The sequence below is a fragment of the Gekko japonicus genome, unplaced genomic scaffold, assembly GCF_001447785.1.
Source record: "Gekko japonicus isolate JY-2015 unplaced genomic scaffold, Gekko_japonicus_V1.1 scaffold1427, whole genome shotgun sequence".
In the NCBI taxonomy this organism is placed as follows: domain Eukaryota; kingdom Metazoa; phylum Chordata; class Lepidosauria; order Squamata; family Gekkonidae; genus Gekko; species Gekko japonicus.
This window is the reverse complement of record NW_015168694.1, coordinates 225,215-249,075: the sequence shown is the minus strand read 5'-3', so window position 1 is coordinate 249,075 and position 23,861 is coordinate 225,215. Positions and strand designations below refer to the sequence as shown.

At 42.8% G+C, this 23,861-nt stretch overlaps 1 protein-coding gene across 1 annotated transcript in view; it reads left to right on the top strand.

The window, feature by feature from the left end:
* The window catches only part of MMP16 (matrix metallopeptidase 16), a 274,400-nt gene that overhangs the window by 96,647 nt on the left and 153,892 nt on the right, over window positions 1-23,861 (top strand). The window contains exon 2 of the mRNA XM_015415474.1: window positions 20,231-20,379. Within this exon, the coding sequence (XP_015270960.1) occupies window positions 20,231-20,379 (149 nt within the window). The remainder of the gene's footprint in view (window positions 1-20,230; window positions 20,380-23,861) is intronic.

The window sequence follows — 23,861 nt, the reverse complement described above, 5'->3', positions numbered from 1 at the left end:
CTTCATTTCTCTCCATTTCCCCCACATGTTTCTCATTCATTTCTGTCTCCCTTCACTTATTTTTTCCATGTCCCCTCTCTTTATTTTCACCTCTTGGTCTCAAGACCTTCTCATCCCTATCCTGCTTGGTGACAGAATGTATTTAAGAGTAGCATAGTAACAAACCTTTGTTAATATTATGAACAGAAGGCACTGGTTTTGTTGGGCACTGTACATTGGAGTGATTCTGCTGGGTTTCCACCACCCCCCCCCACACTGTGATTCTGTGTTTGACATCAGCTGGCATTGCCACAGGGGCACTGGGTTTGCTGGGCATTGTACATTGCACTGGTTCTGCTGGGCTTGCAACCCCCTCCTTCCGTTTCTACTGCAGAGATTCTCTGGTTTGACTCCTTTGGAAACAATGGAGGATGGGGGGCACCTTCCTTTGGGGGTAGTGTGTTTCTTAACATCCAGTGAAGCTTGCAATTGCTATTTTGTGATGCTTTGGCTAGTGTTCGTAAAAGTTAGCACAAAGGCAGACTCCTGGGTTGCAGAAATGCCTTGTAGATGTTTGGGATGGTCAGCTCTTGTACTTCAAAATGGAGAAGAGAAGCCCTCACAAGTGCCTGCTCAGAACACGAGTGGTGTGATGGATTTTTTGGGTTGTTTTTTTGCCATCAAGTCACTTTATGGCAGCCCTGTAAGGTTTTCAAGGCAAGAGATGTTCGAAGGTGGTTTGCCATTGCCTGCCTCCACGTTGGCCCTGGTGAGATCAGGCTATCCTGGGGCTATCCAGGTGAGGGCTAGGCTGAGGGTAATGTGACTGGCCCAAGGTCACACGGCAAGCTTCCATGGCATGAGTGAGGATTTGAACCTGGATTTCCCAGATCCTAGCCCAACACTTTAACCAGTAAACCACACTGGATCTCATGATGGAATAGCGTGTTGGAATTTGATTTTTGTTGTTGTTTACTGGCATGATTATATATACAAAGTTAAATACAATTCCCCCCCCCCACTCTCTGCATTTATTTTCTGGCCACTGAAACAAAGTTAGGGTCCAGTGGCACCTTTAAGACCAGACTTTGTTCTGCTGCTTTAGACTAACAATGCTACCTGAATCTATTTTGGGGGCATTATTATTATTATTTGTTTTATTTCATGATTATTAATGAAAATGATTTTGTCGTATAGAGGAGGGCCCCTGACTTGGACGCCTCTAGCCTAGCCTGATGTCTTCAGGTCACAAAAGCTAAGTAGGGCCAACATGGAGGCAGGCAATGGCAGATCTCCTCCGAACACCTCTTGCCTTGAAAACCCCATGGAATCTCCATAACTCTGGTGTGACTTGATGGCAAGAAGAAAAAAGAGGACGGGGGTATTAAACATCTGCCACAGGCATAAAATAGACTAGGTATGCCATTGCCTATATGGTTTCCTCAGTGGTGAAATAACATCTTTGTTGCATTGGAAAACATGGCACTGGGGAAATGGTTAACTCCCATACCCCAGCACTGTGACCCTGATCTGGTTAACGGTTCTCTGCTTAGATCTCCACTGTGTACTCTTAAAAAAGATCTGGGAAAGTAAGAAAATGACTATGGAGGTGGGATTTGTTTTGAATAATTGGTCCTCAGATTAATTTATTTATTTAAGTTAGCTTGTCTCTGATCACTTCCCAGGTGACATGGGATATATTCTTTACCAGAAAGACCGAAATGTGCATTCAAAAACAAACCAGTTTCCTGCCACCTAACATCTGGAGTGGCCTATAAGGGCCCTTCAACATTAAGGTGCTGTCGGTTCTTTTGTGGCAATACATCTTTTTCTGTAATATCTGAAGTGGCACTGAGATCTCCATGGAAGTTTCACAATCAAATCCCAGTTTGACAAAAAGATCAATCACAAAGACTTTTCAAGTACTTAAATGATACTGGAAGTTCTTACTGTTGAACAGATAAGAGAGAAAGACACACACATTGGAATGGGGAGAGAGAAAAAAATCCTTTTGTATTATAGTGCACGAAGCCATTGTATTCTGTATCTTTCCAGCTTTCATCTGAAATGTTATAAAATGGAACATTGATTTGGATATTTGGAGTGCACTAATTAAATGTAGCATTGACATTTTGGTTATTGCTCAAAATGCCACAGAAAAAGAAACTAAAATGGACATTCTTGAGCTTTTGATGAACTATGTTTAGTTTTTTTTAAAAAATCTGTTTTAGTTATAGTTTACTTCAAGTAAATAGTTGGCAGTGTCTGATTTGTGATCGCTCTGCATTTGTCTAATTCCCAGTCTAACAGTCTTTACATTTGTTTGGTATCAACTGAGCTTCTGTTAGACTGCATGTCCATAAGTTTTCATGAAATAAGGATGTGATTGGATCTCCTGATACAATTTTAGAATTTTAGAAAGCAGCTGAGGTGAAGGCTATTTGGATCAGGATTGGAGGGAGGGTTAAATTTACAGAAATCAAAAACCCCAGTAGAGAAAAAGGGTAGCTTCAGTATGCAGTTGTCACAGGAGTGTCACAGAAGTCTTGTATAAGATATGTTCAAGACAGTCCTAGCATGTGTAATTGTCAGACCCCGGTCCAGTTACACTCAATAACTCTTGCTTTGGCAGTGATGAGTTTATTAGAGCATATGCAAGATCCAAAAGTCACTGTGTCAGAACAGAAGTCTTTTGGCAGGTACAAACATATTATAGAAAATCAAACAGGTCCCATCCAACCCCCAAGCATATGTCACATCCACACTTCGCCTAGTTGTCATGCCAACCAGGGGAGATATATGTCCTGGTAATATAGAGTCCGAGATGGTACAAGTAGGTGCTCAAGGTCACTTCTCCTGGGAAAGCAGAAAACGGAGGAGAAGGGCATGTCTGGTGGAAAGTCAGCTCAGGAGGACTTAAAACGTCTGAGTAAAAATAGTTAGGAAGGTGCTACAAGATTTTCTCTCACCCATCATTCTTGAAGTTTCAGGCTACTCAAAAACCCCTCTCTTCCATCCCCTAATTCTCTCCCTACTCCCTACTGTGGTGTTTTGACATGGAGGCTACACCATAAAACACTCTCCATACAAATATCTAGCCATGTGAAAAATAAGAATGAACACATTTTATTTCCCTGGAGTCCTCAGAAATTCCTTGGATGTTGCTTGCTGGCAGCTGCCCAAAGGGCAGACTGGCCCTTGCCAATTGTCAGAGCTGGCAGGGATTAACTGTGTGTGCAGGTCACACAGGATGGTTGGATGAATGCAATAAAAGCCAGCTTCCATGTGTGTCCAATCTCACCTCTTCACTTACGCCTTATAGTGCTAGAGACAGTGAAGTTTACTTGTCACCTCAAAATTCGAGTGTTGCCTTAACGTAGGGATCTTTTTTGGTCTGTGTGGTGTGTTCCCTCATCATGATGATGAAGTATCTAGAGCCTTGGAGGAAGTGGATGGATGTCACTTTATTAGTTGTGGCAGGTAAAATCTAATGTTGAGGAGGTAATGAATTCTGGAAGGAATAATTTTAACTTCTTGTGCACCACTGTTGGCTTCTGTAACCATTCTAGGAAATGGCTTGCACATCATCTTGGACAGCTCCATGAAAGCACTTATTCAAAAATAGCAGTACTTAAAAAAACAAAAGCAGGTTAAGGAAAATGTTAGTAGTAAACAGGGGAAAGCAACATCCGCTGTAAGTTTATCATTGGATTATGTCCTGTCCTCTAGTTGTGGTGCATGGTATGAGGAAGTGCCATTAGTGCATCAGGCTTACTCAAGAAGTTCTTCCACTGGTGGGTTGTGTCTTGCACTAATGCAACAAACCTTTCACCAGTGAAATAGGCCACTCTTAGCTGCATACACTCCGTTGTATTTGGCAAGTGTTCCCACTGCTGCTTCTCTGAATGGACCCATGCATCCCAGACCTTCTGAATCTTGATATGTTTACTCCTTTCATAACAGAAGAAGATGACTGAACATATTTGTTTAGTGGGATGGAAGGTAGCATGGTATATCCCAATCTCATCAGATCTCAGAATTTAAACAGGGGCAGTTCCAAGGTATCTTTGTTTCACCATTCTCCATGGTGACCACCAAGGAAGACTCTGCAGAGGAAGGCAGTGGCAAACTACCTCTGCTTCTCACTTGCCTCAAAAGCCCCTTGCTGGGGTCACCATAAGTCAGCTGTGACCTGACAGCATTTTACAGCTTGTCGTGCTGCTTCTTGGTCCCAGGAGAAGCGCCCCCGTGGTGTCGAAGGGGCTTGGCTGAGCTCCAGCAGGTTGGACGGACCTGGGAGTAGCAGAATGTCAAAAAGGGAGAGGGTGGAGAGGCCTCAGACCGACAGGGGACAGGGTTAAGCTCACCCAGAGCGTCCCTCTGTCAATACAGAGAGAACTGTTGCTCCATTCCCCTCTCTCTTTCTCCTCTCTCACTCTCTCTCTGCGCCTTCTGTTCTCTTCCGTACTTCTCCTCCCCGGCCTCTCTTGTTTCCCTCCCTTTTATGCTTCCGCCCTACTCCTGGGACCGCCCCCTTCTCCTCGCCCTGGACCACGCCTCTCTGTATATTTGGAGATGCCGTTAGGGCGTTTCCGGGACAGCTGCGGGATTGCCTGTGTCCTCGCTTTGTGCTGGGTGCCTGTTCCCGGCTCGCTTGGTGCCACGGTGGCTCGCCGCCCTTCCTCTTGCCAGCCGCTCTGGGGACCCCGTTCTCGCTCCCATGCCCGACCGGCCTGGAATGTCGACGGGGAACTCGTCCCCCTCTTTCCCACGCCGGGTCATCATGCTCCGTTCCTGGGGATAAGGTGAGCTGTGGGGGTCTTGGTGGGTTCGTCAGGGGTTCCAGGGGGTGGTCCGCCTGGTCCACGACCCCTGGAGCAGGACACCGCTATTAGCCACAAGGTATAGATAGGGGCTCTGGGGCAAGTGATGCTCTGTCTTCTTGGTGCTTGGGGGGGTCAACAGTGGGAGGGCTTCTAATGTCCTGGCCCCACTGGTGGACCTCTTGATGGCACCTGGTATTTCTGGCCACTGTGTGACACAGAGTGTTGGACTGGATAGGCCTTTGGCCTGATCCAACATTGGTGTCTCTTATGTTCTTATGTACACATACACTCCCTTAGCAGGTGTCCCCTCCCCCCTGAAAGATTTCAGAGGAAGACTATTGTGTAGGGTTGCGGTGCTCATCTCCGTTTCAAAGCCGAACAGCCTGCGCTGTCCGAAAACATTTCCGTGGTCATGTGGCCAGCATGACTAAACACCAAGGTGCACAGAACGCTGTTACTTTCCCACTTAAGTGGTACCTATTTATCTACTTGCAATTTCTTGCTTTCGAACTGCTAGGTTGGCAGGAGCTGGAACTAGAGACGGGAGCTCACTGTCATGCGGCACACTCGGGTCTCGAACTGCTGAACTACCGACCTTCCACAGCCTGCAGTTCAGTGTCTTAACCACTTGAGCCACCGCATCTCCTTAAACAGATCTACACCCTTCTAAACACATTGAGTTTAATGGACTGAGAAGGAGTAACTCGGTTTAGGATTGCACAGCATCATCCGAATCAGCTATTTATCTACTTGTCTGTTTTAAAATATTTATCCTGACTTTTCAAGGTACCATGTGAAATAAATCTGTAAAATCTGTTGAATCATGCTTCTGTATGCTAGATATGGAACAAATTTCTGCAGAGCTTTTGGACGTTTTTGTGTGTGAGGTAAAGATATTTCTAAAAGAAAATTTATTTATGGGTGGCATAATAATATAACTTCAGACTATTTAAAATCCATGTAATTAGGGGAAATGATGTATGATGGTAGTCTATTGTCAAGAGGGTATCTATTTCAGTTTTTTACTTTGTGTAGATATTTGCTACTCACCCCTCTGGCTTTGTCAGTCTGTATTTTTACCTCATTGAACCAATACAACTGGATAAAGAATGCTGGAATGAATCCTTTGGAGGCTTCTCCCTATCAGGCAATAAAAAGGGGAAAACCTGTTGAATTAGAAAAGTTAAATAAGGTGATGTTAACTGTGTACTAGAGCTCAGAAATATGTGGAAATTAAAGAAAAAACTGGATGCACAGGCTAATACCAAGGAAAGAGCAGAAGTGGACTGATTTGCTTGAACAAATTTATCCTGTGTGACTCACTGTCATATTATCATTGCCACGGGAGTTCTTGGAGCTTCATTCTTTCAGTCTAAGTTTGGCTAAATGTGTTTGTATACTGATGCACCGTGCTTCTGGATGACAGAGTAGATCCAACTGTTATTCAGTTATTTAGAGTCAAATAACTTTTATTAGATTGAATGCAAGTAAGCATTGAATAAAAGGCATTTTAGAGTTTCTGAACACAATAGTCATGGCATTCAGGAATACAGAGTCAGTAATGTTCAGTCATCAAATACCATTCTGAAAATGTTAGATTGCATTGTTTTTTATATTAATTGTATGAAAAATGGGACCTCATAGCACATACAAAAAAATCTGTCAGGCTTTAAATTCTCCCCTCCTCATTCCTCAGTTATCTTGACTGAAAGAATTTGGCTTCTTCTGCCTGAGGCAGTAAACCAATGATCACATATGGGGGCCGCTTTGGCTCCCTCAGAAGGAGGGAGAGGTGGCCGGCTAGTGATATATGCATCACTCCATTGAGGCAGGGGTGGAGTCTGCAAGCTTTTAAGGATGGCTCCACCCTGCATCCTCCTCTTTTGCTGCACGCTCAGCCCACCCTCCTGCCCTGTATGTAGTGCACGTCTACAGTTGGTCGCCTTTTAGGGATCAGGTAGGATTTTTTTGCCCCTCCTTGATTGGCAAGGTGGGGAGTGCTTTCACTTACCCTGCACTATTGGCAGTGGAATATAGGAAAATGGGATGTGGTGGTTCCATTATAGGTTTGATCACTTGCCAGGTTAGTGCAGAAAGAGAAAAAGCAGATTTGGTGAGCACCATATAGCACCTTGCCTGTTTGGGGCCAAGGCGTCTGGCGGGCCCAGCCTTTGGGTTGTGTGGCCCAAGGCTGGGAATGAGGACTACCTTTTGGATCACCATAGATAGGCACCTCTCCTCTAAGTTGTGCGGCTTGAGGGGAGAGAGCCAGGGCGGATCCTTGTTCGCTATGCCGACTGGCGGTGAGCCACCAGGATGGCTCGCACCCAGGGCAATGGTGCGTTGCCCAACATATGGCAAGGAAGTTGTCCATGGGGCGACATCTGCCTTGGCCTATTTCTCTACTTTGGGGTTACCTTTGCCACATAAATTGTGAGTATTTAATAAACTGGCCTGTAGTTAAAATCCAACATGTTGTCTGACTTTTTCTTCCAAATTGGGGGGGGGGGAACAAATGCAGCTCTGCAGAGAGAAAAAGAAAACTAAAACATTTGGGAAGTATTGAGACATTTTAATCAAGATGATGGGAAGGAAACAGTATAATTTCATCATAGTTAATGAGGAATACCTTCTAATTGTATAGACTACACAATCATGTGGGTGTGACTATAGAATGTGATTTGAGCAAAAGACTGATGATTAGCATGGGTTGACCAGAGAACTGCTGTTATCTGTGGCAAAGTTTCTGTGTTCTGCAATTAAAATACAGCTGAGATAATGCTCAGTGCATAATTTATTCAGATTCTAGTCTTTTAACTGTTAGATGTATTAGGATGACTGATGTATGGAGAGATTTTACTGGCCTGTGGACTATAATAAAGATTGACTAGAATGTGATCTGGCAGATGCTGAAGTGTTTCCAGCATTCACAACATCTTGATGGGGCAGAAGCGAACATTAACATGGCTCTGGAGGAAGCACAGGAAGTGGTCCCAGAGTTGCTGAGAGACCTGGCGGGACTGCCCGTCTCAGACCCTGGCTGTAGTGACAGTGGCAAGGGATATAGGCTTGCCAGTCAGCTCCTTCCACACCACTGGCCAGGGCCAAGCCCAGCTCAGACACCAGCAATGGTGCCGGAGGAGGCAACGAGCAAGTCAGCACCTGTCACTGGTATTGCTTGCTGGGTCTGAGATGAGCAAGGTGGCCCTGGTTGTCCCTTCTAACTCGATTAAATAAATTGCAATCTCTAAGGCGCTCCCAGAAGTACTGGGGCTGGCTTTGGCATGCCCTCAGTGTCAGTACCCTTCCAGCACAGCAGGAAAATTTGCAGTAAATAAAATGGTCACTCTGCCTCAGAGATATTGATCACCTTCAAGCCTCTGCAAACGTTGGGTAGCGCTCATAGCTGAGTACTAGAGCATTTGCTTTGCCTGTAGAAGGTTCCATGTTCAGCATCTCAAGCTAAAAGGGATCAGATAGTAAGTGATGCAGAAGACCTCTGTCTGAGACCCTGGAGAGCTGCTGCCAGTCAGAGTAGACGATAGGTACCTTGATGGACCAGTGGTCTGATTCAACAGAGGCAGGTCCATGTGTATCAATTTTTGAATAATAATTTTATAATTAACCTCTGTTAAAATTGTACCAATGGAAGTTCAGCTTAGAGGGTCATAATTCTCTTTTATTTACCAGAAGTCAAGTATGCATAATGTTTCACATCTGTTATCTCAGAATCTCTTACAACAGTCCTGTTGACAACACTTTGCACACACACATTATTAAGACCACATTGTAGGATAGGGCTGATAGTAAGAGAATAATTATTTTCCCTTAGTTTCCTGCTTCAAATGTCACCCCCGTGATCAATTCAGTAGGAGACTGACAGCTCAGTTTATATACTGTTTTTCACCTAGCTAGCTTGGCTACCTAGGTTGCAGTCAGACAGGCCAGCACTGGAGACAGAGCAGTGCCGGAGATGTTCACGGTGGCTTCAAGAATGGGAGCAAGAACCAGAGAGAGTGGCAACAGAGCAGTCAAAGGCCTGGGTAGGTAGACCCAAGTCAGCATGGAGCTGTCCAGGCTGATGTACAAGCTGCTTCTAACATGTGTTGGCCTAGCAGAGGGTTAGACTTTGAGTTTTATTGGGAACTGTTGCCAGAGAAAGAGTCCACATCCTGCAGTTATCTGGTTTCAAATAGGACTGACTTGCAGGATACCTTGAGCAGTTCCTAGGAACAAACACTGGGTCATGTAGTCATGGTGCGCCAAGAATAGTGCAATAAAATGAGCTACCCAGCCCTGGAATGCCTCATTTGTTGGCCATTTTTTTTAAAAAAAAACCAAAACATTTTGTCAGATGTGGGGCAAAAGTTACAATTGTCATGACACAGTGCAAGAATGGACATTCAGAAATGTATCCGGGTCTACCAATTTATTCAGAACTGTACACTTTTCTTGACTTTGTTATTAATCACCCACTCTGGGAACAATGAGACACACAGGGAAACACTTCACAGCCATGAGACATTAATTGTGAAATGTTAATATTCTGTATAGTTAAAAATACATAGCTTAAAAAGGCAGGTGGGGAGGCATCAGTATCATTGGATGGGAGGGTAGATAATGAGTAAGCTATGTAAAAGTACTATGTGATCGATTGATTTAAACAATTTTACCCCTTTTCCATCTGACTGGGGGTTCCCTAAGCAGTGAACAATCGAAACATTCAAACAGCATTTAAAATACAGATCAATATGATTTTTAAAATAGTTAAATAAAACATATAAACACACAAACAGGGAAGATGTCCAATTAGAGTTTGTAAGGGAACACCATATAAAACAGAAAAGTCTTCACCCACTAACAGAAGACAGTAGTAAAGGAAGGCAGAAGAATTTCCCTGGGGAGGGAATGCCAGAGTTTTGGCGTCATGACCAAGAAAGCCCTTTCAAATAAAGATTACTTCTTACTGTTTTTACAACCAGAGTCATAAACAGCAGACCCTCATCCCACATAAGACCCTAAAGTTAGTTATCATGTAACTTAATGACAGCTGCCAGAAATTTTGCCACACACAGAGTAGTTTGTTTGTCTTTATATCTGAGTAGCCGAGATGATTTCGCTTCTGGAGAGAGAGAGTTCTGATTAAGTAATAGGGAGATCAGTTCAGCTCTTAATTCTGAGAATTTAGGACAGTCAAAGAAGATGTGGTCTACAGAATCAATGTTGTTGTTGCCGCAGTTGCAGAGTCTGTCTGAGAATGGAATTCCACAGAATCTTCCTATCCCTTCTGTACTTCGGGATAGTTAACTCAGATAGATAATTTGGCATTTTTGCTGAAGGGAGAATGCCAACTGAAAAAGACGAGCAGACTCTGTGAGCTCAAATCAACATGCTTTTGTAGTCAAAGTTTCTCAGGTGTCTTCTAGTGAGCTGGATCAGTTCCTGTCTGCTCATTGTGTCAGTTACAAGAAAGCCCTTTCTAGGGTTGCCACCTATCTACCCTCAGATGGCAGGGGGACCTGACTATGACTAGGGTGGTTGGGTAGGTTCATATGGGAGTAAGCAGTGGAGTTGTTGTTGTTTTTTGTTATAACTGTTGTTATTTTTTTTAACAAGCCTAAGTATGTGCACTGCATGGATACAAGTATACAGTTCGTTAAACATTTGACTGTACTGATTATAACAGATTGTGAACCAAACTGGTGAGTGATCAAGCATCTTTTATCCTACTTAGGATGTTTTCCTACTAGAGGGCATTATTAAGTGATGCACCACACTAATTCTGGGAGCATGGCAGATGAAGTGGTTTCCAATTCATATAGTGCCCAAGCCAGTAGGTTTAGTAGGTTATAACTAGTAGATCCCTCAGTCATAGGCATCAAAGAGATGCAAAGGGAAGACTGTGATGTGGAATTCTAAAATACAGTTGTGATCGTGTAATCGGATCTCTTTAACAGCACTGAGTTAAAAATAGTCTTATAGTAGCACACAGCTTGAAGGGCTCTTCTCTTTGATTACAGGAGTGGCCATTATTACTTCAAACAACATTGGACATAATTGCAAATATTATGGCCTATTGATGTATTTGCAAATGTACGAAGGGTTTGCATTTTTGAAATGAATGAATAAGACCCTTCATTAGCTCTGTTTACCAAAATGAATAGATCAGACCTTAGCTTGCACACAGTGGACTTCTGTGTTAGGGGGAGTCGCAGTATGATTAGTTTTTGAAAAGGTGTGAAAGGGAAGGGAGAGGCAATAATCTTCCATTGCATAAAGGCAACCTCTGTTTCATTCACTTACTTTGGCACTCACTCCTGTTTCCATTGAAGCTGGTGGGCACTGAGCCACTGGCACCAGTGAAACCATCTGCAGTGTGGAGAGAGAAATAAAACCGTGTGCAGTTTCAGAAATGGTGTCTGTACATATTTTAATTTTTGAAATTGCATTTCCTAAAGATGATTTCCTATGGAACATTGGGCTCCTCGGAATCATCTCTGCTGCTTAATACGTGCAGTCATGGTTTCAAACTTCCCTCATGGCTACAAAACACATGCTTACTTGGGAGTACATATCAATTGAGTTTGGTGGGGCCAACTCACAAACAGAAATCCACAGGACTGGACTGTTAAAGAACAAATGAAATTGAGCTAAGGGACAAGAAAAGGGTTTTTTTCTGACTAAGTTTGCATTCAGTGTTTAATGGGCAGGGCCTCCTATTTGCTGATGCAGACTTGGAAAAAAAATGTGGCTCTGTTTTATGGGAGAGCTTGAAATACCAAATGTCACATTCAGTTTAAATAGTCATTTTCCCAAAAGGAGCTTTGCAGTTTGACCTTTTGATTTGATTTCAATGGACCGTCCTGCCACGAGGCTTTTCAAACTAACATGCCCATCATCTGTGTTGGTATATTTTGTATTTCTTATGTAAATGTATTTAGTCCCTTTTAATAACAATGGGGAGAAACCACTTCAGTGGAGATGTTGTCAATATGTGCAGTTTTAAAAAAGAAATATTTAGTGCAATTTCATAGGTATGCAAGTTGTGCATTTTTGGACTCAAATCTGCATCAACATTTATGTTTGCACTTTGACTTGCTGCTTTTCCCTATGCAAATAATGAAGGCATTTGTATGCAGATTGCCCAGCTAATTCTGTCCTTTTGGATATTATTATTGCAAGAGATGCTCCCCTACAGTTTTTGAATGGAATCTTGTGGCTGGAGTATAGGTATAGCGGGGAGTTATTCCTCTGGCCAAGATGTCCCACTTTTGAATTCAGTGGAACTCATTTTCTTTCCAAAGGAAATCCTAAGGTCACTTCCTTTGTGTACCGGATATGAAATAGATTAAGCAATAAAGAAAAGGCTACTTTTAAATTATTGTACTATTGATTTTATTTTCAGGCTGGTACTTTCTGCTAAAGCTACTAACATGGCTATCCTGAAATCTCACACCTAGCACTAGGATTGCCAGCCTCCAAGTGGAGCTGAGAGAATTCCCAGAATCATGACTGATGTCCGGGCTACAAAGATCAGTTCCCCTGGAGAAAATGGCTGCTTTGGAAGGTGGGCTCTATGGCATTATACCCCACTGAGAACCCTCCCTGGGCTCCATCTCCAAATATTCAGGATATTTCCGAACCTGGTACTGGCAACACTACCTAGCACATAGTAATGTAGCAAGTCTTACGAAAAAGAAATATATTTTTTTCCTGTAACAGCGTATTTGTTTTAAGATAGGGAAAACCAGTAGCTGTGGCACTGTCCCATGATTACCCAAAATGCTGGTATTGCAGGAATGTTGTGCTGCGTATACTCACAGATATGCTTCTTCAAGACTTAAATTCAGGGCATAGGGATCTTAAGAAAGGATGGGGATATTCCAGTCAGGTGGTTTGAGTGCTTGACTATCAAGGGGAATGTCTGTATTTGGTGTATGTTTCACTCCTGTACAGACCTTGTAGTCCTTTTATTCTGTCAAGGAGGTGTAAATTGACATTTCAAGTGGAAGATGACAGGGATCTCACACTCTAATTGTGGAGGTCACACTGACTAACATAGCATCAGCTCACATGGCATGGCAGCCTACAGTCATCCTGCATGATGTTCAAAGGGCAACCCCCAAAGGTCCAAGATACTTAAGACAGACATGGTATTAAAAGGCCTTCATCATACTAGCAAATTAAATGGAATACATGTGAGTGAATGCCTTTGCCCTTAGATTGGTGACTCATCGTGGTTAATTACGTCAGGTTGTGTATCTTCTTGTGTTTGAGTCAGAGTCACCTGCAGAATGTGCATGTGTGTGTATATCCGTATATATGTGTTGCTGCTCTTTTCACGCAGACAGTTGTCCCCTAGCATAAAATGTGCTCTGAAATTGTGCTTCCATCACAATGTTCTCCTGCTGTATTATGTTATTTCAAACTGTTAGAAGAAGTATGTAAGGAAGAATTACTTTTTATGGCACAGTGGTTTTACAAATACATGGGTGGAAGGAATTTGCCTTGCTTTAAACCTGACAACCAAATAAATCAGGGGATTGGAGATTGTGGGAGTACCATGGTACCAAAGCTTTTCCGCAGCTCCATGCTAACAGCAGCCAATCCCCTGATTTCTCCCTCTTGAAGGCAAAGCTTTAAGTCTAGGGATGAAAAGAAACTTAGCTTGTAGACGACCTCTGTAGCATCACTATAGAGCATAAGTTTGCATTCTGTCTCTTTGCTCTCTTGCTGGTAGATAGTCCTGCATCCAGGGCAAGTAGTTGGCCATTGTATGAAACAGTGATGCTGGACTAGATGGGCTGATGATCTGATGCAGCAAGTGATATCCCTCCCCACTTTCAGTCTGAAATTACATACTCCAGTGTGCCACCCTGGGATTCTACCTCCTCATTCTACTGTATGTATAGACCAGGTTTGTACCGTATGTGTAGACCAAACCCAAGGGATGAAAAGAAAAACAAGAACTGATTATTTTCAATCCATTTTTTTCTTGAATGACCTCTTCTCCTTTTTAAACATTTTTGCCATTCTTTTCTGTTAATTCTGTTTTATGATTTCATTCCAACAGTCAAAGCCTTTTTCCATAAATGCTACCATTATGAAATATTTTACTCAAGTATTATTCTTGGCGGATAGTACAGTGGTTATGTGGGGAATCTTTGAGCAGCATGCTACTGAAATCTGCTGAGCTTTGTGTGATGAACTGACCTCCAAAACCAGCATGCTTAGTGCATCAAAAACAGAGAGCTGGGGAATTAGGGGTTAATGCTTCACTGTAAAGCACAGTTGATTGACAGGCTGCTGACTGTGTGCACCTCCCCTTCTCTCTGATTGGTCAGCACCAGCTGAGGAGAGCTTTCAAAAGTCTTATCAGTCTTGTCAAAGGGAGTCAGTTGTTGTTTGGACTTTGGCTTGGCAGTTGCCAGTCAGGAGGAGGGTGTGTGTTGGTCTGGGGAAACAAACAAGTACACTTGCCCTTATTGTATACCACCACATTTGAGGAAAAGTTCAGAAAATAGAACTTAAAAGTCTAAGTGTCAGCCTTTGCTGAATTCTGTTCAGTCTCCAGTACTGGAGTTTAGGTTTGACAGAAGAGACTGGACAGCCAGCCACTGCTTTCCAAAGTGGGCAATACTGCCCCCTGAGGGTGCTGGAACAATCCAGGTGGGCAGTCAGAGCTGTGGGTGCAATTGGGGGTGTTGAATACAAATAAGGGGGTGGTGAAAGCATAAAGAAAGAAGAGTCCAGAAACTATCTAAAGCAGCCTTTTGGCCAAATAAGTTTGGGAACCCATGGAAGGATTATCACTCCTAGAAAGAGGAAGATATTTCTTAACCAGTTAGTCAGAGGGTTCAACTAAGAAGGGACCCCTGGTTTGTGTGAAAAGGGAAATGGTCTTAGACTCCTCAAGAGTATAAAAGGGAAAGTTATAATCCCATAAGGGAAGTCTTTATATACAGGAAGAAAGTGCTAACTTCCAGGAAACTAAAATAGTTTTATGAAATTTTATTAAGACACATTGTTGCTGAAAGAAATCTCCAAGAAAAGCAAACCTTTCACAGTTAATAACTGAATCTCTAAGGCTGAGTTCAGACTGGCAGTTTGGCCCGATATAGGCACGTTTCACAAATGAATTAAAGGGGCCAGTTCACACAGCCACAGCTGTCAGGCATTCCCCAGCCGTACTCAACCTGTCCTATGATGATTCCCTACCGAGTTAAAAAAGTAACAGGTGAAAGCTGATCCCACTTCCCGGAAGTATGCATGCTAAAAGCCGCAAAAAAGCCACATTGCTGTGGTGCTGCGCCTATGCACATGTCTCTGGAGTGAAAAAAAGCCGCTTACAGCCATGCCTCCGCCAGGGGTGGGCCAACAGTGCGAACGCTCCATTGCGCCTCCTTCCGGGTATGCTCCTGCATCAGTAGGTGCAGTGCAACTGAGAATCCCCGGCACAACTTGGTCTGGGTCTTTTTGCCCTGCCTCCATCATGCTTCATACTGCCAGTCTGTCGTCAGCCTAAGAATATACACTTCATACTCTGTTGAAAATATTAGAATTTGTATAAACAACCAAATTTAGAAGAAGAATAGAAAGAAGAGATTGGATTTATACCGTGCCCTTCACTTGGAGTCTCAGAGCAGCTTACAAACTCCTTTCCCTTCCCCTCCCCACAACAGACACCCTGTGAGGTAGGTGGGGCTTTGACAGAAACTGCCCTTTCAAGGACAGCTCTGTCAGAATTATGGCTTGCCCAAGGTCACCCAGCAGGTGCAAGTAGAGGAGTGGGGAATCAAACCCAGTTCTCCCAGATTAGAGTCCACACACTTAACCATTACACCAAACTGGCTCTCACCTTCTCAGCCTCTGCCCTATTCCTAACTCAGCTGTACAAGTTCAATAAAATCAACCCATTTGAATTTTATTTTGTGCCATTTCCAAAGAGATTTATAAGAGAGCTCCTGCTTAGCTACAATAAATCTCTGACCTGAGCAAAAGCTAAATAACTTCTGTATCATAGGGTGGGGCACACAGAAAGTTATAATTCTATTATCAAAATATGCTGCTAAAGGGCTGCTCAGTCAGAGTGGGGAACAGTGTTTTGGTTGGAAAATCTGCCTCACAGTGGAGAAGAAGCAGGGGTCCATCATACTTTGTTCTATTATCAGTTATATTGGTTTACCATCAACAGTACACATAGCCATGTATGGAATGGAGGCTTTGGTAGTGGTTAGTAGCCATGAGACCCACTGACAAAATGATCCATTGCTCCTTCAAGAGATGGGGCCACCTCCAGAGACACTTTTATAAGATTTTATTTTTTTATTTATTTACATGGGATTTATATACCGCCCATGACCCCTAATGGGTCTCAGAGCGGTTTACAATGAACTACTGCGTAGTTAATACCTAGCTAGGGCCAGAATTCTCTTGGGGAGGGGATATCCTACCAGCACCCTTGCGGCATAGTCCTTCTTCCTCTCTGGCAGCCTCGTTGTTCCTTTTGGCGATCCGGATGGCTGGCAACCAAGTCCAAGCAGGCTCTTGATGATTTTTCCTCCTTCGGAGCGCCGCTGCTTTCGGGCGCAGCTTCCGGCAAACGTCCCGTCGGCTCCTGCCTTTCTGCGTCCCACGTCACCATGTCGCTCCGGCTCCGGCACCACTCAATTCAGCCGCCGCCTCCCTGGATCGCTAGACTCTTTCCGCCGCCATTTCTCTCATCTCTCGCCGCCGCCGCCACCGCCACCTCTCTCGTCTCTCTCCGCTGCTGCCGACCGCACTCCCAGCACAGAGCCAGGAGGAGGGTGCCCCCTGCCACCTAGGGCAGGTACCCATTCCTCTTATTGTTACTAGAGCCGCTGGGTTGGCGGGAGCTGGGACGGGGCCGGGGGCTCAACCCGGCCACGGTGGGGATTCGAACAGCCATTGTGGCTGTTCGCTATTGATGTTAACCGCAGGCGTCGTACTGCCTGCGCCACCGCTCCCTTATGCCTTTCTTTGATTTATAAGTGTAGTACTTCTTCCTCTTCCCTCTTCACACTAACAGTATTCCTATTTGATTTTCCTTTCCCCCCAGCAGTGTGTTGGTACATGCTGATAAATCTTATTTCCCACTAGAGTTTAACCATGCAATCTTTTAATGGACTTGGAAGGGTGTAACTCCATTTAGGATTATACTGTAAGTCTACTAGGAGCTGAGATATATAAGAAAGATCTGCAAGTGAGAGCACTTCCCAGGGACAACCGATGTGCATGTAAGGGTTCTTAACCCTTTGGCTCTTAACCATATGACTTGTCCTTTGTGGCTTTGAGTGAACCAGACTAGTGTAAGCATCTCTAGCCCAAAATGTTTGAGCTCTGTATTGTATATCTGTAGGACTGATTTGTGTTCCCAGATGTGGGAGGAAAGCAGGACACACCTACTTGAATAAATAAATACCTGTAGAATAATCTATCAGGTATTTCTTTTCTCTTTGCTACGGGACTAGGTAGTGTTGCCAACTGGGCTCTTCACTCCAGTGGGAGCAAAAATGGGAGGGCTGAACAACATTGCAACGTTTCACAAACTTTAGGAATTCTGAGAGCTGTGTGATATCACTTTTGGGTAGGTTTGCCAACTTCTAGGCAAGGCTGGAAATTTCCTGGAATTACAACTGACCTCCAAAATACAGAGATCACATGGGGGGGAAATGGCAGCTCTGGAGGGTAGACTCTATGGAATTATATCTTGTTGAGGCACCTTCCATCTCCAAACCCTGCCTTTCCCCTGGCTCAACCTCCAAATCTCCAGGAGTTTTCCAACTTGGAGATGGCAACCATACTTCTGGGTACAGTCAGAAGTGATGTCACTTGATGTCACTTTCTGTTCCCCCATTCTTGCTCTTGGGGGAACAAAGAACAGTGGGGGCCTGGAGCTGGGGCAGGAAATTCCCTGGTAATCAGAAATCACTTGGATAATTAAATTGCTTGTTAAAAATCTTTGTACTGCTAGGTAGTTTGACTTAAAGGCCAAACCTTGTGCAGCTATGGGCAAATTGTCTGGTATTCAATTAAGACTGCTCTGTACACTTCAGTATTAGGCCATTGTTTATAAACTTGTGATTGATAAAAATGGGATGATATATAATGGTTGCTTTTACTTTACTGTGAGGATGGAGCCTTTGGACTCATGTAATCCATCATAAATACCAAAAAATGTTGTAGATGTATAGTTGTATGCAATTGGTTGTTACATTTACAGTGTGCTCCTAAGCAGAGTCACACCCTTCTAAGTCCATTGAAGTTGATGGGCTTAGAAGAGTGGAACTCTTGTTGGGACTGCCCTGTTAAAGCAGCTTCTGGTTGAGAGATGTACATTTTTTGACAATATTAAAACCATTATAAATGGGGGAGGTCCATAAATAACTGAAATTTGGGGGATAAAAATGAATAAATGGAGAAGTAAAGAAAGATGTTAGCTGCTGTAGGTCCCCGTTGTGGAGACAAGTGAGGTCTTAATGAGGTAAATGAATAAAATTCATATATTCACATTTTTAATATTAAAGGTTTTGGGATCTCCTCACTTGAAAAGTCTGAATCTGATCTAAAAGCTTGCACAACAAGCCAGTCAAGAAGGCTTTACAGAATGTTCAAACTGAAGTTGGCCCAGCAAGGTCTTAGTGTCAACATCATCAAAGTATTTTAGCTGTTTGCTAAAGAGAATCATTCTCCTTACTGTCCTTAAAGAAGCAATTGTTAAAACCAAAATCCTGTCTCCAGGTCATGAACTAAACATAAAGTATGTTTGTGGAAGGAGACATGAAACTGAACTATTCCTATTAAACTGTTTTTTCAGCCAGTTAAAAAAGGATGTAGGAAAGAACCTGCTAAAGGATGTGTGAATTGGATTAAAGACTAGATGAGAATATCTAGGACAGGGGCATGCTCTGTACAAGAGCTAAAATTTGCATTCTGGTTCAAATGTTTTGGTGTCACCTACTTTGAGATCCATTTATATAGTAGTGTTGTGCTAATGCTGAGGAATATATAGACGTACATTAACACACAATTTGATAGCTGGCTCACATAATGCCCAATCAAAATATACAGACACATGGGAGATTATTCATTTGCTTTCCTACATGGTGAATTTCTTTAATGAAAGTAGATCTAGATTTATCTGCACCACTACAAGTCTCAAATTCACTCACCATAGAAAGTGCCCTCACTTCTCAGTCAAGGAGCACCAGCTCTTCTCATATAGTTGGACCTGGGGATAGTAGAAGCTGATGGTCCTCACAGTAACAAGGCATTTTAGTGGCTTAGGAAAACAGCATAATTTTGGCAGTGACCCTCTGCTGTCTCCACAAGTTCTATGTTTGGTAAGAGGTCTGGGGTTTGTCCTTGTCACACTGTGCTTCAGGTCTCCTGTTGTCTCCTCAGGAGCCTAGCAGGATGTATATGAACAATAGCTCATAGACCAATGTTCTAGGAGTCTACAGTTGGCAATATGGAAGGGCAGGAATTACACCTGACCTTGCAATGCACTTTAAAGATGTTCTTTTTGCCTTTGAAGTTACAACATCAAAGACAATATTTCATGACTCTCTCTCTCCTGCCAAAAATTGGGTAAGAAATCTTGTGGCCACATACTTTGGTTGGCTACCTTCTTCAGAGATCACTAGACCATGACAAAGTCTCACATTTCCAACACTAACAGTGGGAAAATGACCATGTTGCTGGATTTCCATGTTATTCTTAAGGTTCATATGTTGTTGAAATTGTATAGGATGAAATCAAAGGTACTGATGAATCATGCCATTTTAAAGAATGTATGTAATAACTGTTTAGAGGTCAACTCTTGCACTCTAGAATATATTCAGGTGGATAGTTCGGGAAAGTGATTAAAAAAGTAAAATAAAAACATGATGGGAACTAAAGTTTGTTATTGTTGTAGGCAACATCATATTTGCAATCATATTTTACTTGTTTGAAATATCTGTTGACAGCCTTGAATGGCACTAAGCTTGCTAATCAGCAATCAGTCATCTCATCTGAAAGAGAGTCTTGGATCTCTGCTTGGGTTATAAAACAACACACCCATACATATTTAAATGGGTACTGAAAGACAGGTAGTTCCCAGTAACCAAACAATGCTTCTGTCCAACCTCCATTCATGTCTGAAAGTTTGCTTAAGAACATAGCAATGTCTGCAAATGTAATCCAGAGAAATCAAAGTACCTTTAAAAAAAAATGCTCTGTTAAACTAATTAGCTTCTAAGTACTTATTTGCATTTTTAATTCTTGATTTCCAGAGGATTTAAACATACCAAACTTATTCCAGTTTGCTTCCCTTTCACTTGAATTAAAAGCTTAATTATGTAACTATTAGGAGATTGAAGAGTACAAACCCTTACTAATACAAATTCTGGTTGTCACTGTAGGTGTGGTTACAAAAGTACGGCTATCTTCCACCAACTGACCCCAGAATGTCGGTGTTGCGCACTGCGGAGACAATGAAGTCTGCAATAGCTGCTATGCAGCAGTTCTATGGCATTAACATGACGGGAAAAGTGGACAAGAACACAATTGAGTAAGTAAACATTACTAAGCAGTGCTTTGACTGGTAAACTTTAGGAGTATAAGGAAGATGGGCAGGAAATTAGAGACATATCAATAGTGTGAATCTGAGCTAGAAAAATTCTTACCCCAGGAATAAAATCTGTACAGAATACAAAGAAAGCTTGAAAAGAGAATTCATTTCATAAGGACAGAGAGAAGGATAGGTCTGAAATAGATTTGCAAAGTTGATATTAAAATAATCTTGGTCTCATAGGCAAAATCAGAAGACAAGAAGGCTATGAGAAATGGAAATATTTGTTATGTGAGGAGTCCATCTGGCGTTCAGAACAACAAATGTTCAAGATGCGTAACAAGGATCTGAAAGATTATTAATTAGAGTGATGGTGGAGCAGGATGCACGCATCATACTGTACACAAAATGCTTGTAAAGGTGGCCTCCAAGCCAAGTAAATGTGGAAATTATTTGGGATGCCACAGGCTTCACCCTTTCCCTTGTGTCGTGGCACATGTAGAGGGTATGGAGGAGGTGTTGTATTTGTCATTCACTTTATGCCAGCATATGGAGATGTTCAGAAACAACAACATGTTATTGTTACTTCTGAACATTTCCAGATCTCACTGAAAAGTGGAACTGGCTGCAGTCACACACACTAAATCATCCACTTTCAATGCACTTTTCAACTGGATTTTGCCAGTTCACACAGTAAAATCCAGTTGGAAAGTACACGGAAAGTGAATTGAAAATGGATTATTTAGTGTGTGTGACCACAGCCACTGATTGGTCATTCATGTTGTTTTCTATCAGTGCCAGAAAGGGTGACAGTCTGTTGTTGTTTTTTCTCACTTGCACAAGTTAAGACTATTTTCCCCTTCAATATTCTGCAATGTGCACAGAGTGTGTCAGGAAGGATTCCTTCACTGCATGGTCAGCATCTAGGCACTTTCCCCTGGGAGCCATAAATCCGAACCTTTTTGCCAAGTTATATAAATTGAATAATTCTTCAGCAGATATAATTTGAGTGTTAGGTATGCCTGGGCTTTCCAGTGTAGGGGGAGACTTTGCCTGATCTACCAACTGGAGAAAGCAACAGATGCAATAAGGATCTGAAATATCAATATATTAGCAAAGCCAGAAAGGTTTGTTTCAGGGTTTTTTTGAAGCATAACTTCAAGATGCTGGAAACTTTCCTTGAATGTTTGCAAAGAGAATACCTGCATTTTGCAAAGAAGCAAAAATGACTGTATGTTATTTTTTTTTTAATGGACAAGAACTTTACATCTCATATGTTATCTGTTTTAGAGAAATTAGCAGTATCATATCTGTCTTTAGGTTGGGAGACAAGAGAATAACAAAAAATTGCACCTCCTTGTTTTGGTGCTGGAAACTTTCCTAGCTCCTTTGTTAAGGTAGCATTGAGTGGCTACAAAAATTCTCCTCCGTAATGCAGAGTGTTGCACAAGTACCATTTTCTGTTGTTATGTAAAAAGTGGGAGGATATGGAACATCAGTCACCATCTATCTGCCTATGGCTCATGGAGACTTGCAGCTTTGCAAGGCTAAAAATTGTAAAGAAGAGGATGAGATAAACAGAGGGAAAGGCAGGTTGGTGCCTTTTGCTTTCCCATTGCTTTCTCCCTCCTTGCCTCTCAATTTCTTTCCGATTTCTCTGTTTGTAAAATTTAGATATTCATGTATACCTGGGCATACACTTTTCTATATTACAGAAGTGTGTAGCATATTGATGGCACTTTATGAATACTGTATTTACACAGAAGGAAGACTAGGTTTTTCTCCCTAGGTGTACTATCAGGAAAAAGAAGATGTCATTGTACAGTCAAATACAAGTATGTACAGCTATAAAATGAACTTTCTGTGTATAACATGGGGGGGGGCAATGTTCCCTCTAAGCTGTGGAGTCTTGTGAGCAAAAAAATCTACTTTGTGAGCTACTGGCAGTAAAGTTGTGAGTGAGTGATTTGGCCACTGCATAAATCAGTTTGCTCTGGAGCCATCCTTCCTGAGCTAAGACAAAAAATGTGTGAGCCGCAGGCTAAAAAACTGTGAGCTAGCTCACACTAACTCAGTTTAGAGGGAACACTGATGGGGGGGTCATCTCCTTTTCAAATATGGTATGCAGCTAAATAACTATAACAGGGCAGAAGTTATGCTCATTGATTTCAGGAGGGTTTAAGAATATGCATTGAGGCTCAGACTTGTAGTCTAAGGCTGCCAAAGTATGAGTGACTTCGTTGGAGGAAGTTCCATTTAGCTCACTAAACACTAAGCATAATGCTGCAATCCACAATCAGTGGCAAATGGTTACTTAATCTGTATTACTGAGTTTGTATCAAGATTCAGACAGGTTTTCCCTTCCTGCTAGGGTTGCCAGGCTCCAGGTGGGACCTGGGGATTTTCCGCTTTTACAACTGATCTCCTGCTGACAGAGATCAGCTCCCCTGGAAAAAATGGCTGCTTTGAAGGGTGGACTGTATGGCATTGTACCATGATGAGGTCCCTCCCCTCCCCAAACCCCACCGTCTCCTGGAGCCACCCCTAAAGTCTCCAGGTATTTTCAAACCCAGACTTGGAGCAGCAGTGGACAAGCACATCTTCTAATGGGACCATAACACAAATCCTGGCAGCATTAGGAGAACGCCAGGATGACCTGTAGTTGCTGCATTATCTTTGAATGTTCCTTGCACTAAATCTAGCTTTACGTTTACCCCCCAAAAAGACCTCTCAAGTTTATTAAGAGTTACTATAGAAATTATTGTTAAGAAAATAAACTTACAAAAACATTGTTGAATATTCAGTTTCTCTTTTCAATCATGGAACTAGCAAATGACCCCAATATGTTAGAATAAAATTTCAAGAAGTCAGCAATGCTAAATACCTTCTTCCTGGTGCAAAATATTAGATAATGGTCATTACTTTTCCTAGCACTCAAAATTTAATTTATGGGTAACCAGGGGTCATTTCGTAGAAAAAGAGCTGCAGGAGCTCATTAGCATATCCAATAGGCTATTAGCATAATAGCTCATTCGCATATGCCACACCCCCTGACATCACCAGATGTGATGTCAGAAGGGGAAGCAAAAAAGGGGGGGAGGCATCTTCAAAAGCCTCCCCTTCCCTTCCCCAGCCGACCTACAGTGGGGGGTGGGGAAGCGAAGAGAGAAGGGGTTTAAAGTTTAAACCTCTTCTCTCTAGAGTTATCTTTTCATTATATTCTATGGGGCCATAGAATACAACAGAAAGAGGTGCGACTCCAGAGAGAAGGGGTTTAAACTTTAAACCCCTTCACTCTTAGATGCCTCCCCCTTTTTTGCTTCCCCAGCCAGCCTGCTTCTGGAGCTCCAACCCTGCCCTCTCCTGGCTCGCCTGCCTCGGTGGGTGAGCCAGGAAGGGCCAGGGAGAGAGCAGGAGGGACTTAAATCCCTCCCTGACCGGGCTCTTTTTGTAGAAAAAGCCCAGCAGGAACTCATTAGCAT